Source organism: Pristis pectinata, chromosome 2 (genome assembly GCF_009764475.1).
Source record: "Pristis pectinata isolate sPriPec2 chromosome 2, sPriPec2.1.pri, whole genome shotgun sequence".
NCBI lineage: Eukaryota > Metazoa > Chordata > Chondrichthyes > Rhinopristiformes > Pristidae > Pristis > Pristis pectinata.
The window spans coordinates 123,185,817-123,200,135 of NC_067406.1; the positions used below are offsets into that span (position 1 = coordinate 123,185,817).

At 39.0% G+C, this 14,319-nt stretch overlaps 1 protein-coding gene across 1 annotated transcript in view; it reads right to left on the reverse strand.

The window, feature by feature from the left end:
• Positions 1-60: 60 nt before the first annotated feature.
• The window catches only part of naa15a (N-alpha-acetyltransferase 15, NatA auxiliary subunit a), a 54,926-nt gene continuing 40,667 nt past the window's right edge, over positions 61-14,319 (reverse strand). Inside the window, exons 16-20 of the mRNA XM_052032244.1 lie at positions 13,719-13,827; positions 12,539-12,637; positions 8,780-8,923; positions 5,823-5,920; positions 61-2,219 (exon numbers count right to left, since the gene is read on the reverse strand). Of these exons, the coding sequence (XP_051888204.1) occupies positions 2,019-2,219; positions 5,823-5,920; positions 8,780-8,923; positions 12,539-12,637; positions 13,719-13,827 (651 nt within the window). The 3' untranslated portion in view covers positions 61-2,018. The remainder of the gene's footprint in view (positions 2,220-5,822; positions 5,921-8,779; positions 8,924-12,538; positions 12,638-13,718; positions 13,828-14,319) is intronic.

Sequence of the window (14,319 nt, forward strand, 5' to 3'; positions counted from 1 at the left end):
ATGGCTCCCCATTTGCGGCAAAGTGAATGCAGTTAAATACACAAAGAATGGATTCTAGCATTAAGACTTATGACAAAAATGACACAAACACTACCAGTTTATTAGATGCTGAATACAACCAGTGTGGTTAAAATGGAACTAACCACAGAAACAAATGTAAAATTTACATTTCATATGCTGTATCAGTACCCTGTGTGTTGGATGGATCTCAAAGACAATGAAAAATAAAACCCTACACAAGGCTCAGTGCTGAAATGGTTTAAGACATGAACACTAAAAACCTCAGTGATCAAACCAAATTCTAACAAGAGTTCAGGTTCAAAGAGATCATACTGACGTAAACCCACTGGTAATCCGAGCTTGTGAACTGTGAGCAAGTCCATCATTCATACCAACCTAGGAAGTTTTCTCTTGACAGACCCACAGCTGCATTATTTGGATAGATGTACAGTATACCCTCAGCTTCCAGCTTTAACTGCTTCGAGTGATTAGAAAAAAACACAAAAGTCCTGCAACATTAAAATGGAACATTGTGCAGTCTTTTTACTTGGTTTCTGTAGCCAAATGTCAAATCAGTAACATCAGAATTCACAACTAAAGATGCAACTGCGCTGAAATGCATGTTTCTTGGATAACCAGCTAGGATTAGGACAGACCAATTACAAACAAGCTGTATACAATTATAATCAAATAAACAGGGAGTAAATCACATTTTCTTCATAAGTAACAGACAGTGCTTTGAATCAATTGCTGGGGCACATTTTTAAATAAACCTCCTGGAAAATGAAATCTGCAAAATAAAACCATATTAATAAATACCCCAGTTAGAACAATTTTCCAAAAAAAAGTTTATTGCATTGTATATTTGGTACCTTTTGCATTTCAGAACCACGGGAATTAATTGTAACTGCAGAAATAAAGCAATTTCATTTTCCAAAAATTGTGGGCCCCTTTTAAAAACATACAAAGTCTGGGGCATGAGTAAAACTGCAGAGCAAGAAGTATCCTTAGAAATATTGGGCTTCAAGAACTATAATTGACATTACAGAGAGGGAAAAACTGGTATCCAAATGATCAATGTATAATTTTCTACATAATCTGTCAGGTAGTTACTGATGACGATCTGCATCTGCATTAACAAAACAGTACTGAGTCCAAGACTTGTCAACTAAATTAGAACATGAAACAAGTTAATTTACCAAACACTTCCTACTGCAATCAAAGTTTTAGGATTTAAAAGTGAAGCAGTATCTATTCGCTGACTGCTGAAATTTGCCACTTTAGGTCGCTGTAAGCAGCAAAATGGAAATGCAGACTCAGAACTGTTCTGTAGTGCAGCAGGTGATCTACAGACATACTAAATTTATGGTTTTTTTTGTTAGAAAATCCCAAGGAATTTAGAAATGGTCAGTACACACTCTAATTTTGCTTCTTCCCATTCAGTCTTCAATTCCAAATACCTATCCCTCTTTTAACACTTTTTTGTTTAACTGGGTACATTAATCTGTACATCACAATTTACATAAGGTATTTCCTGTGGTCTGCATGTAGTTTCCGTTCATATTCTGTCAGACACTGCCGCCCTGACAAAGTTTGTGCTTAGAGGATCCAGTGCTAGGGCAGCATACTGCTGACCATGGCAATCTCAAGACAGTATTTGTTAGACTACATTTTTGTGTCACACCCAACTTTTTAAAACAGCTCTCAAAATTCTTTAGAAATTACATTAAAAACCCGGGAAGCCAATTGCAAGAAGGGTGTTGAGTGCATTTATTTGATGTCACCTTCTCACTTACATGGGCTTCAGAAACACATAGTACAGAAGTCACCTCCAAAATTTCAGATAATTTTTTTTTGAAGTCAGCAGGATAAAAATAAAGACCTCCAATTCTGAAAGTCTATGATCTGTAGGCATTTATGAAACCCTGACACATATTTACAGATCCTGTCGACGAGAGTGGGAAGCTGACATCGGAGGTGTGCGACAAAAATGTGTTCACTTCAGTCACCATCTTCATTCAGATCTCATTGGTCAGTTCTTCTGGTTCGGTAGCACTATCCCCATTTACTGTGATCTTTACATCATCTTCATATCCAGGAGGCATGAATGCTAGAGCATAGGGAAAAATCTTGTGGCACTGTGCTCTGTAGGCTTCAGCTGTTTCTTTACATACTCCCAGGCTACCATCCCGCACAGCTTCCAGCACTTTCACACAAATCTGAAGAGAAAGAAATAAAGGTCAGACTTGTCAAAATAAGAAGTGCAATTACCTTGATTATATATTATGCAGAGTGTCCATAGATCTATAGCAGTGGTATCTATCATGCGAGTTTAGATTGAAGGCTAGGGTTACTTTTATCGAACCAAGACTGTAGTTAACAGCTGATGAATTTATTTTGGCAGCAAACCTGCTCATTAAATGAGAGAATAAATTATTTTATTCCCCATTAGTGAATACCAGGGTGTTAAGGATATTACAGTAGATATCATCTAATGCAGGGTCTGCCTGAGTCAGATGTTGGCTATGGCATCCTTATTATTGATTTTGAGTAGGAAGAGGCGGCAAATTCTTTTCATGTTAGCTAGCACCCCAGAAAAATTTGAGCCTTGTCATGCCAATGACTGACTAACTAAGGAGTTTCAGTGGTTGGATTTAATTAGTGACCTCAACTAACTTAGCACAAGCCCAGTAACTCTAATCAATGAAAGCATTGAACCATTAAATAATTTCTATTCACAAACCAAAATAAACTTTCAATCACCCACTGAACTAGTGCAACTATTTCTAGGCTATGCTCAACCATGCATCACTTGACTCAAGTGAGTGAGTGTATTTTTCCACTTTAGCAAGTATTCTCTCCTTTAAGGATATTTGCAGTACAAATATTGCCTTAAGAAACCATATGGCACAATGTGGTTTAAAAACAGAAGATGCTGGAAATATTCAGCAGGTGGTCAGCATTGAGGGTTACAGTATCATACAACTTCAGCTCACCACATGCATGCCACCCATTGTATCTATCGACACTAATCCCATTTACCCACGTTAGTCCTGTAGCCTTTAAAGCCTTGGTGATTCAAGTACTTGACTAGATACTTCTTAAATGTCAAAGTATCTGCCTCCACCACCTCTTCAGGCAGTGAATTCCAGACTCAACCACCCTGTGTGAAAATATTCCTCAGATCCTCTAAGTCTCCTACTTCTCACCTTAAACCCATGTCCTCTTGTCTTACACATTCCCATCACAGGAGAATGGCTTTTACTATCTACCCCCCTCATAATTCTATAGGTTGCCCCTCAGCCTCCTCTGCTCAAAGGAAGCAAAACAACCTATGAAGTCTTTCCTTATAACTGTAATGCTCCAATTGAGGCAACATCCTAGGTAAATCTCCTCTGTAACCCTCTCAACGCAATCACATCCTTTCTACAGTGCAGTGACCAGAACTGCACACAATATGCCATGCGTGGCCTAATCAATGTATTATAAACCTGCAACATGATGTTCCAAGCTCTTATATTCCATGCTACAGCTAATGAAGGCAAGCATCCCATAAACCACCTTCACCACTTTACCTACATGTGCTGCCACTTTCAGGATTTATGTACTTGTATCCCAAGGTACCTTTGTTCATCAACACTCCCTAGGACCCTATCTGCACATGTCCTATCCTCGATGCCTTCCCAAAATGCAACACGTATATCAGAATTTAATTTCATTTGCCACTGGCCTGTTCAACTTTCAACTGATCTATATCGTAGCCCTAAGCAAAACACCTAACCACCTATAGCACTACCAATTTTCCTATCTGCAAACTTACCCATCATACCTTGTACATTTAAATCCAAACTGTTAGAGATGACAAACGTCAAGGGTCCCATCACTGATCCTTGTGGTGCACCATTAATCACAGATTTCCAATCACAAAAGCAGCCCTCCACCACCCTCTCCCTTCTTTTACCAAGTCAATTTTGGATCCACTTTGCCAGTCTGCCCTGGATCTCATGGGCTCTAAACTTCTGGCCCAGCCTACCATGTGGGACCTTGTTAAAGGCCTTACTCAAGTACATGTAGAAAACAACTTCTATATGCCCCTCCTCAAAAAATTCAGTCAAATTTGAGATCAGGATTTCCCACAAAGCCATGCCGACTATCCCTAATCAAATCCTCCCTTTCCAAATGAAGATAAAATCCTGCCCTTAGAATTATTTTGCCAACAGGTTCCCTACCAGTGAAAGACAACTCACTGGCCTGCAGCTATCTGGCCTATCCCTGCTACCCTTCTTGATAAAGGAACAACATTGGCTATTCTTCATTCATCACCTGTGGCTAGCAAAGATGCAAAAATGTCTGTTTGTGGAGAGAGAAGAGTTAACATTTCAGGTCAAAGACCATTCAACCATAATATCAAGTGGACTACAATCAAATGTCAGAGGCCAAGGGATCCAAGGAAGCTTGGCTGTGTGGATTAGGAATTGGCTTGCATGTAGAAAGCAGAGGGTTGTGGTGGAAGGAGTGCCCTCGGATTGGAAGGCAGTGACTAGTGGTGTCCCGCAGGGATCGGTTCTGGGACCTCTACTTTTTGTGATATTTATACATGACTTAGATGAGGGGGTGGAGGGCTGGGTTAGTAAGTTTGCAGACGACACTAAGATAGGCGGTGTTGTGGATAGTGTGGAGGGCTGTCGGAGCTTACAGAGGGATATTGATAGGATGCAGAGCTGGGCTGACGAGTGGCAGATGGAGTTCAATCTGGAGAAGTGTGAGGTGGTACACTTTGGAAGGACAAACTCCAGGGCAGAGTACTGGGTGAATGGCAAGGTACTTGGCAGTGTGGAGGAGCAGAGGGATCTGGGGGTTCATATTCACAGTTCATTGAAAGTTGCCTCACAGGTGGAAAGAGCAGTTAAGGCGGCCAATGGGATGTTGGCTTTCATAAGTCGCGGGATTGAGTTTAAGAGCCACGAGGTGATGATGCAGCTTCACAAAACTCTAGTTAGGCCACACTTAGAGTACTGTGTTCAGTTCTGGTCGCCTCATTATAGAAAGGATGTGGAGGCGTTGGAGAGGGTGCAGAGGAGATTTACCAGGATGCTGCCTGGATTAGAGAGTATTGAATATGAGGAGAGGCTTAAGGTGCTAGGGCTTTATTCACTGGAAAGGAGGAGGATGAGAGGAGACATGATAGAGGTATATAAAATACTGAGAGGAACAGATAGAGTAGACAGTCAGCGCCTCCTTCCTAGGGCACCAATGCTCAAGACGAGAGGTCATGGCTTTAAGGTTATGGGTGGGAGGTTCAGGGGAGATGTCAGGTGGAGGTTTTTCACCCAGAGAGTGGTTGGTGCATGGAATGCACTGCCTGGGTGATGGTGGAGGCAGATACATTGAACAGGTTCAAGAGCTTGTTGGATAGGCATATGGAGGAGTGTGGGATGGGGGGATATGCAGGAGGAAAGGGTTAGGTAGTGTGAGGGTGGTTTGATGGACGGCACAACATGGTGGGCCGAAGGGCCTGTTTTGTGCTGTATGGTTCTGTGGTTCTATGGACCAGATTCACATTTGATTACAACTGGCCATTCTGTTCAAAGTGTCTGGATTTAAAATTACCCAGCTATTTTCCAAGGCTTAAAAATCTCAGAACACACTTAAAACTGAAGAATTAAATATTCAAATTAGTTCTATTTATACTTCTTTGTGATACTCTTTTCCAGTTTAGCTTGATCACTAGAAGTAGTAAGCTTGAAATGAATTACACTTTGTTACAACATACTCTCCTCCTACGAACTTCAAGGGATTCTAGAGTAAATAATCAATCTCACCTGGATCCCTCTCTGGTTTAGAAATTCATCAAGTCCGGTAGCTAACTCCACCGCCCTCTTTTGAGTGGAAGGATCATTGTAGTACATCATTTTGGCAGCTGCAATGAAGTACAAACTGTGTTTATATTTTGTGAAGACAGAAATTGGTGTCATTTGGAACAGAGGGTGAGATGAAGGTTCCTGCCATGGCCTGTTCAAGTTATGAGAAATCTAAAGTTAATTTGTCTATCGCACATTCAATTTAGCTTGGAAACAACTTTCAGTATTAAGAGGGAAACTTTGATAGCCTTAACACTATCTCTAGGTTTCAAATAATTTACCGGTAATATTACATCAAGATTATTAATGGGAGTGAAAATTTGTACTTCCACAATTTTTCCCCTACAGAGACATCAATTCCACAAACATTTTAAAAAATCCTTTACTGCTAGGGATAATTAAGCAAACATCAGAATATTCAATCACATCTAAACAATGTTGCTTCACAGTCCACAGTTTCTCCATTCTCTTGACTTAGGGACCAATGCTCCATTATAAACTTAACAACATCATGCCAAAAGCACTCATCACGGATAATCACTCCTCAGCACTTGGTTTCTTCAAAAGTTCACTTTCAACACAAGTAAATTTCAACTGGCTTGTCTGTTTGGCAAAAGTTTGTAACTGGATAGGATGACAAAAGAGATACAGAAAATAACTGTATAATATTAACAGCTATACTAAGCCAGATAATTCATGTGATGCCCACCATAACATACAAACCTATTACCCTTCCTTCATTAGCACTGGAGCAAAATCCAGGAATCTGATACTAACAGCAGTGTCACAGCAATTCCACCAAATGGATTGAAGCAGCTCATGCCACCAGCAGTTTATCAACATCTTCAAGGTTAATTAGATACAGGCAATAAATACTGGGCTTTCCTGCTACACTTACATTCCACAAATTAAAAAAATAGCTAATGAGTACTGGAACCAATTAGAAAGCTCAGCCTGTTGTTCTTCCCTTTTTTCTAGTTTTATGACTATAAAATAACACGCCACTTTTTGATAACTAACTCAATTATAGCAGCTTTACCCAAACTTTGAAATTTAATTCACATTTACATTCATTTTTCTATGAAAACTGTAAACATTATTTTTGATTACAAACATGGCAAGGAACAAATTAGGATCGAAATAATTACCATATTGGAGAACGTGCAAACTCCACACACACAGCACCAAGGTCTGGATTGAACCTGCGTTTCTGTGCCACCCCTCCTTCTTGCCCCATCCTCCCACCCCCTCCCTCAATTTCAAAGGTACGCATAGCCAAGTTAAATGAATCCTGTTAAGACTGAATTGATTCTGGCATCTTTCTGATCTACGTGGCTCAGTACTAAATGCTTTATGTATAAAAAAAGGTGGAAACTTGAGTCCATTTTACTATCTAAGATTTAAATATTGTAGCAGGAAGTAATTTGTTTTAACAATTAACTTGAAAGAAATTTCTCCTGTGGCTCATAAAATGTTCCATTTTTCAGCAATAGCTTATATATTTAATCACCAACTTAATAGCAGGCACCATTGAAGGGATAAGACCAAGTGCTTTGCTTAATTCATGAAAATTATCCCTTTAATATAAGCAAGTTGCAATTGTGTAAATAAATTTACAGGTTAAAAAGTATACAATTTTAGAGCACTATTGGATATCAGGGCTCATATCGACAACCACAACTTTGTGTTGAATGAGTATTTTAAAAAAATGATTGTACCATTGTGAAACACCCAGGGGAAGTTGGATGTTTTCTACAGATAAACAATATAGTAGTGATGGAAACTTAACAACAGGACTGAAAAAAAAAACATTCACCTGTTATAGATGGGAAGCAGAATAAAACAAATCAGAACTAGAGAAGGGCTGAAATAGTTAACAAACAGAATTGATGATCTGTGCATGATTTCCCCAAAAGCCATTCTGTCCAATGTTTCAGCCAATCACTATTTTGTGTGTTACAATAAGAGATCCATGCATTTCTAGTATTAGAAATGCTTTGATAATGGGGAATTCTGGAATCCTTCAATGGACAAACTGGAAGCACCATTTTAAAATATATCCAGTTTCATTATTTCCAGTTTGTTACCTTTTATAGCTGGCAGTAAATGTGAAGTGACGACATGGTTTATACTCCATTAATGGAGCTTTCCTCAAAGAAGCATTCAGATGAACCACTTTTGCAATAAAATCACTACATGTCTCTTTTTTGCAGCGAATGACTAATTTTGATTATATTGCCCATTTAGAAGAAGCTGCAAATAGATAAGAAATTAGTTTATAGGTGCGCAAAAGATTTTTCTTTTTTTTAAAAAAAAAGACAATAGGTAGGAACAAGTAATGTTAGACCAAAATGACTGCAGACTTCATGAGTGGCAATAAAATGTTTCAATTAAAATTCCAAGTCTGAAAGAGCAAGGTGCACCAGGTTTGATCTATGATATGCGCTGAGTTAGCTGATCCCAGTTTGAGTGTCTTTGGGATTTTTAAAATTCCCTGCAGTGTTAATGAGCCTCGAAAGGGAAAGCAACTGGTGAGCCAAGGAAAGGGGGAGAAATGATGGGGCATCAGTGTGACCATTAGCAAGAACCAGATCAAGCTGACATTCATGCAAGAACCACCAGTTGAAAAATGTAGAATAAAATTCCTGGCATCAGTGAAATTACTCACCAGGAGAGATCATCTTAATGACATGGAGGATTGAAAGCATGAGGACTGTGAGAGTTGCAGAGGTTTTTGCATTTATTATAGCTGCTGGTGTGAATCTGCTTTCACTTTAGATGTCATCACCAAGTATATGCAACAAGAAAATTTAACTTTTTGCATTGGGACTTTCCTTTCCAGTTGAAACTGTGTTAGCAATTGCAATTTATCCTGTTAGATACTCACTATATACATTCAAAAAGCTAATTTCACTTACCAGCTAACCTGTGTGGGATTGAGTTCAAGTGCTTGTTTAGAAATGCCTCATTAAAACTCTTTGGATTTGTTTCTCCAAACAGCCTGCTCATTTGCTGTGTCAGCACTGTTTGAACAGCATCAGGCACATTTTTACTTTCAGATACTGCAATGTAAAAGAAAAACAAAAGGTATTTTAGTTCTGTATGCAACGTTACTTAATAATGATAAACAATTATTTTCAAGCAATTTGTTTTCAAACCCAAGCAAACAATGAACTTGGCAAATTTAACGTTTTTGCAAGGTCTTAGTCTATTTAAATATTGTGTTTATCAACATGTTGTACAAACTCTATTCAACATTTGGAAATGAAATTAAATTCACTAATGTGCAATTCTGATATTTGGAAAAAAAGGGATATAAGCATCACTGGCAAGGACCGTCTTTACTGCCCACCCCCAATCATTCTTGAGGTAGTAATGTGCAGCCTTCTTGAACTGCTGCAATCTATATGAAGTTACAATACTGTTTAAAAAAAATATTTAGACTAAAGGAAAGCATTTTGTTCAATTCAGGACTGAGACTTGGAAATCTTGCAGAGGTGGCAGTCCTGCAAGCCTGCTTATGGGCAGTACAGGTTGTGGGTTTGGAGCTACCATTGGAAGTGGATTTTGTAGGCAAAACACAAAGTCATGATGTCCAACTGGTGAAAAGTGAATATTTAGGACAGGTGACAATCCAGCAGACTGCCTTGACCTGGATGAAGTCAAGATTGTGTGTTGTTGGAGTTGCACTCGTCAAGGCAAGTGGACAGTACTTCATTACACTCTTGGCTTGTGCCTTCTTGATTGTGGAAAGGCTTTAAATCAAGAAAACAACTTGCTGCAGTACCAGCCACTGGCATACACTCACAGCCATAGTATCTGTTGGATTGGACTATGGTCTAGTTAGGTTTCTGAGTTAATGCTAGAGAGTTTGGCAATGCAGTGTTATACCACTGAACATCATAGGGTGATGGTATGACTCTCTCAATGGCAGTTGGTCACTGCCTGACACTAAGGTGCGGATGTGACTTGCCAACTAACAGTTCATACCCAAATGCTGTCTTGGTCTTGTTCCACATAACAAGGAATTGAACATTCTGCAATCAATCAATGAATATCCCCACTCTGACATCATGGCTAAAACATCTTATATGAAACAACTGATGACTGAACCCAGAAAAATAAACTCCTGCAGTGATGTCCTGGAGATGAAACGATAGCCCGATAACTATTATCCATTGTGCTAGCTCCTGCCAATGGAGAGCTTTGGCAGGATAGATGGGGATCGAAGGTTACCTCTTGTGGGAGAACTACTTTTTTTTGCTTACAACATAGGCCATTCAACCCACTGTGTCTATGCCAGCTCTCAGAGGACGATCATCAACCCATTAATTTCTCTGTAATTTAGAACTACTTAAAATTAAGCTGTCACCCATTTAAGACAGACAAAGCAAAAATTATTTTTTCCGAAGGGTTTTAAGTCTTTGGAACTTAAATATTTGGTTTTAAGTCAGAGGGTTGGCAGGAACATGGAGCTGTTGTTATCAGCTCAGCCATAATTTTATTGAATGGTGGAGCAGGCTCTAGGATCTGCGTGACCTCCTCCTGCGCCAGTCACCTGTTCTGACGTCCCCTCGATTCTTACTGATCATTTTCTGTAGGATTCCCTGATATCACACTTGGTTGAATGCAGCCTTTGCATCAAGGCCAGTCACATTAGCCTCAATGGAATTCAGCTATTTTGCTCATTTTTGTATCGAGGATGTCATGAGGCCCAGAGCTAAGTGGTCTTGGCAAAGCCCAGAATGAGCATCAGTGAGCAAGTTAGTGGCAAGTGACTGCTGCCTGACCATGCTGCAGTGGCACCTTTCACGATTTAGATCTGATTAATAAAGTGGTAATTAGCTGGGATGGATCTTGTCTGCTTTTCATGGCCTGGGCAATATTCCACATTGTAGATGGATGCCAGTTTCGTAGCTGTACTAGAAGAGCTTCACTAGAGGTACAACTAGCTTTGAAGCCCAAGGCTTTAGCAGTTCAGTTGGGTAGTTACCAGATCTCAGAGCCTCCGCTGTATCTAATGCTTCCAACCATTTCCTAATTTTGTGTGAAGTGATTCAATTTGGTTGAAGATCAGCTTCTGTGGTGAAGATCTTAAGACCGAATTTAAGACAAACCATCTACCTGGCATTTTTGCTTAAAGGTAGTTGCAAGCACTTTAGACCTCGTTAAGCTCCAGCATTGTTGAGATGTGGAGGCATATGGAGCCTTCTCCCGTGTTTCAATCTGTGCCAGCACACATATGAACAACAGAACTTTGATCTGATCTGTTGGTTGTGGGATTACTTAACTGTCTATTGCATCATGCTTTATCTACATGCAAGTCCCATGTTGCACCTTTGCTAGACTGGCACCTCATTTTACTTTTAAATGCAAGGTCTGAGCTGGAGTACAAAGCCAGGTTGTATGACAGTTGTTCCATTTTAGATACCAGTTCCTAGATATTAAAGAAGAGGACTTTGGACCGACAGTGTCACATCAGAATCCAATGCTGATAGTGTTTCTTTTAAACCATTATTTTACTGAGCCATTTCAGATGACAGTAGAGTCAACTGTCACTTAAGGCCAAGTGGGCAAGGCAACATATCTCCTTTCCTAATAAACAATCTGGTAATTTCTTGGTAACAGTTTGACAACAGCTTTTTCAAAAAAATAGATTAACTGAATTAATTGAATTTAAATTCCACAGCAGGCATAGTAGGATTTGCACGAATATGCAGATTTTTTTACTGAGCTAATTAGGCACTTAATCATATTAGTAGTATAGTAATTGTACATTAAACTATAATGTATCTGTAAATAAATTGTCAAAATTATGCTGTCATGTCACAGATATGATAAACACTAATCATATCAGAAAAAAAATCAGTCTTATCAATAAAGGCCCAAATAGAACATGTATTGTGCCAAGTTCCATCACTTGTTCACATTTTTGTTAGCATTGCTTGGTGAGCAACAAATAGAAAATTCTTTGGATTATTGCACAGGTGCAAAATTAAATGGGTTGTTTCCTGGTCCGTTTAAGACAGATCACAAAATGAACCACTACCAACTTAAGTGAATACTAACCAGCAATTAGGCTTAGAACAAATACTTTCCTTGACATCAATGCCTCTAATAGCATGTTAATTGGCCAATACATGCAAATAATAGTTTGTACCTTGTGTGGACATTCAGCCGCTCCCTAGGTTCAAGTCATTGACACTTCTAAACCAGCCTTGGGAAGGTGCTTGCTTCATGTAGCCCACCAGTGCAGAGTGTGAATGATGCAAGTCCAGGGGTTGTTTATAGGCTACTACCAAATTGAGCAGTGGAGAGAACAGCTGGTAAGCAATTTGTTTAAGGGGACCAATCAAAGGGAGGCTCTCACTGCCAGACTGGGACCTACTCAGAAAGTCACTCTTTAAAATAAGCAGCTGTGGAGCATGCACTTATGAAAATCTAGCTGGGTTGCAACTACCTAGCAGCAGATGCATTTTGGAACAATATGGCTTCTTTTTTTCTGGCAACACTCCAAATATGTTTTGCACTATGAATGTCATCACATCATTCATGGAATAGCACTGTTCTACTGAGAATCCTACTGGCAGACAGATTTTCACAAACATTCATACTGAAAAAGGTAGTGATACAAACTGAATTTCTATTTAATCACAAATTGTAGTAATTTGCCATACCAGTTTTGAAGAACCGAAACAAACACTCATGGAGCCAAGGGTTATCTGGATCTATAGCAAAAGCTCTTTTGACTGACTGCAGCATCAGAAGGAACTTTTCTACAAAAATATTAAAATCACATATTAGACAAAACCTTCAAAGCATTTTATTTACACAGTACTTGATATGCTATCTTAGTTATAAATAAATGTTTCTTTAAAGTGCTGCCTCAATACTTATGCTGGAAATATGGCAGCTAAAGTAATGGCCAGGACTAGAAGAATGTTTGCTGAATGAGATCACGGCATTGTTAATGGACATCTGAAGAGACAGACAAGGTTGTAATTTAATACCTCGTCCAAAAGGTAATAGCAACAATGCAACATTGTCTCAATATTACTCCAAATTGAGCACCTAAATCTGGTGCAGAATGCACAATCGTTGATGCTAACATCTATACACATCTCTCCACACAGCTTAAATAAAGTTGGTGCCATATTTATCCCCCAAATAAACTTCTGTAAGCTTCCAATAGTATGGCTTTGAAACCCTTTATTCTGCAATATTATGCAAGAGAATAATTATACAATTGAATTATAGGAAAAACAGAAGTGATTAAGCAATCTTAAGTGTTATACTGTAGGGGAGAATTTCTTTTCACTTTCCTGAAATCTGCCCCAGATCACTTTTGAACCTGGATTTCACAAACTGTGCTAACTTTCTCTCTCAACCGTGAAGACTGTAGCACAAAACAACTGCTGCATCTCCAGAAAACTTTACTTTTCTCCCTTGCCAATTTTCACTCAGTCAAGAACATTGTTTGCCTTCTATTTTAGTTTCCAATACCTCCCGTGCACAGCAATTCTTCACATGAATATTAGTAGTCTCTCGCTGGAGAAGGATGTCAACAAGCAGTATTTATGTGCGCACATGATCCAATTTAGGGAATTCTATGATCAGAGCAAACCCTAGATAACGACTGTATATGAATGAGAGCAAGAAAAATGACAGTCAACTCCAGCATCATAACTACTACCAACCTCAAGGCTAACAAAGATGAAATGAAAATTATAATTTTCCACAGCATGGTTCAATACAACAGGAACAGCTGCCTTTACTTGTGATCAACCAGAAAAGAATTGCCAAATTCTGCAAGTTCGTGGTAAGTGACTGATATATTCAAATGTTTTCATTCCTCACCTTTTCTATAATAGATCTCAAAAGCAAAGAGATGGGTTTCAATTCTGTTTTTTACCAAGGTTTTCAGTGGTGTCAAAAATTTAATGGCTTCTTCAAGTGGACTGTCCACCTATTTAACAGAAAAAAAAATCTTGTGTATAAATTCAAGGCATACAAATTTGACAGTTGTGAACTGATACATAACTATTACAGCAATGCACTTTGTATGCTCCAAAGCCCAATGCACTGGTTTCAATCTGATAACATTAATTTTTATGTTGGCCTACCAACCTCAAACATAGACACTTCTTCCCTGACAGCTGCACAAGAACACTTTCACCAAGTATGCAAGAAAGCAATAAAGAATGGGAAAATTACTGAGTTGTCCCAAATTAGGATTGCTAACACCCAAATATAGCTATATAATACCAAACTGGTTAGACTTGATAATACAGCTCAGTGTAGATATCTTCACAATTCACCTAAGATAGCAACTACTGTGGCTCACTTGCAGTTAAAGGACAGTATCAATGGATTACTCTGGGTGGAAAATTGTAGGAAAGGGGAGAAGAGGATTTGGTTCAAAACCCAGAGTCCCTTTAAACTCCACAGTCTCCAAGAG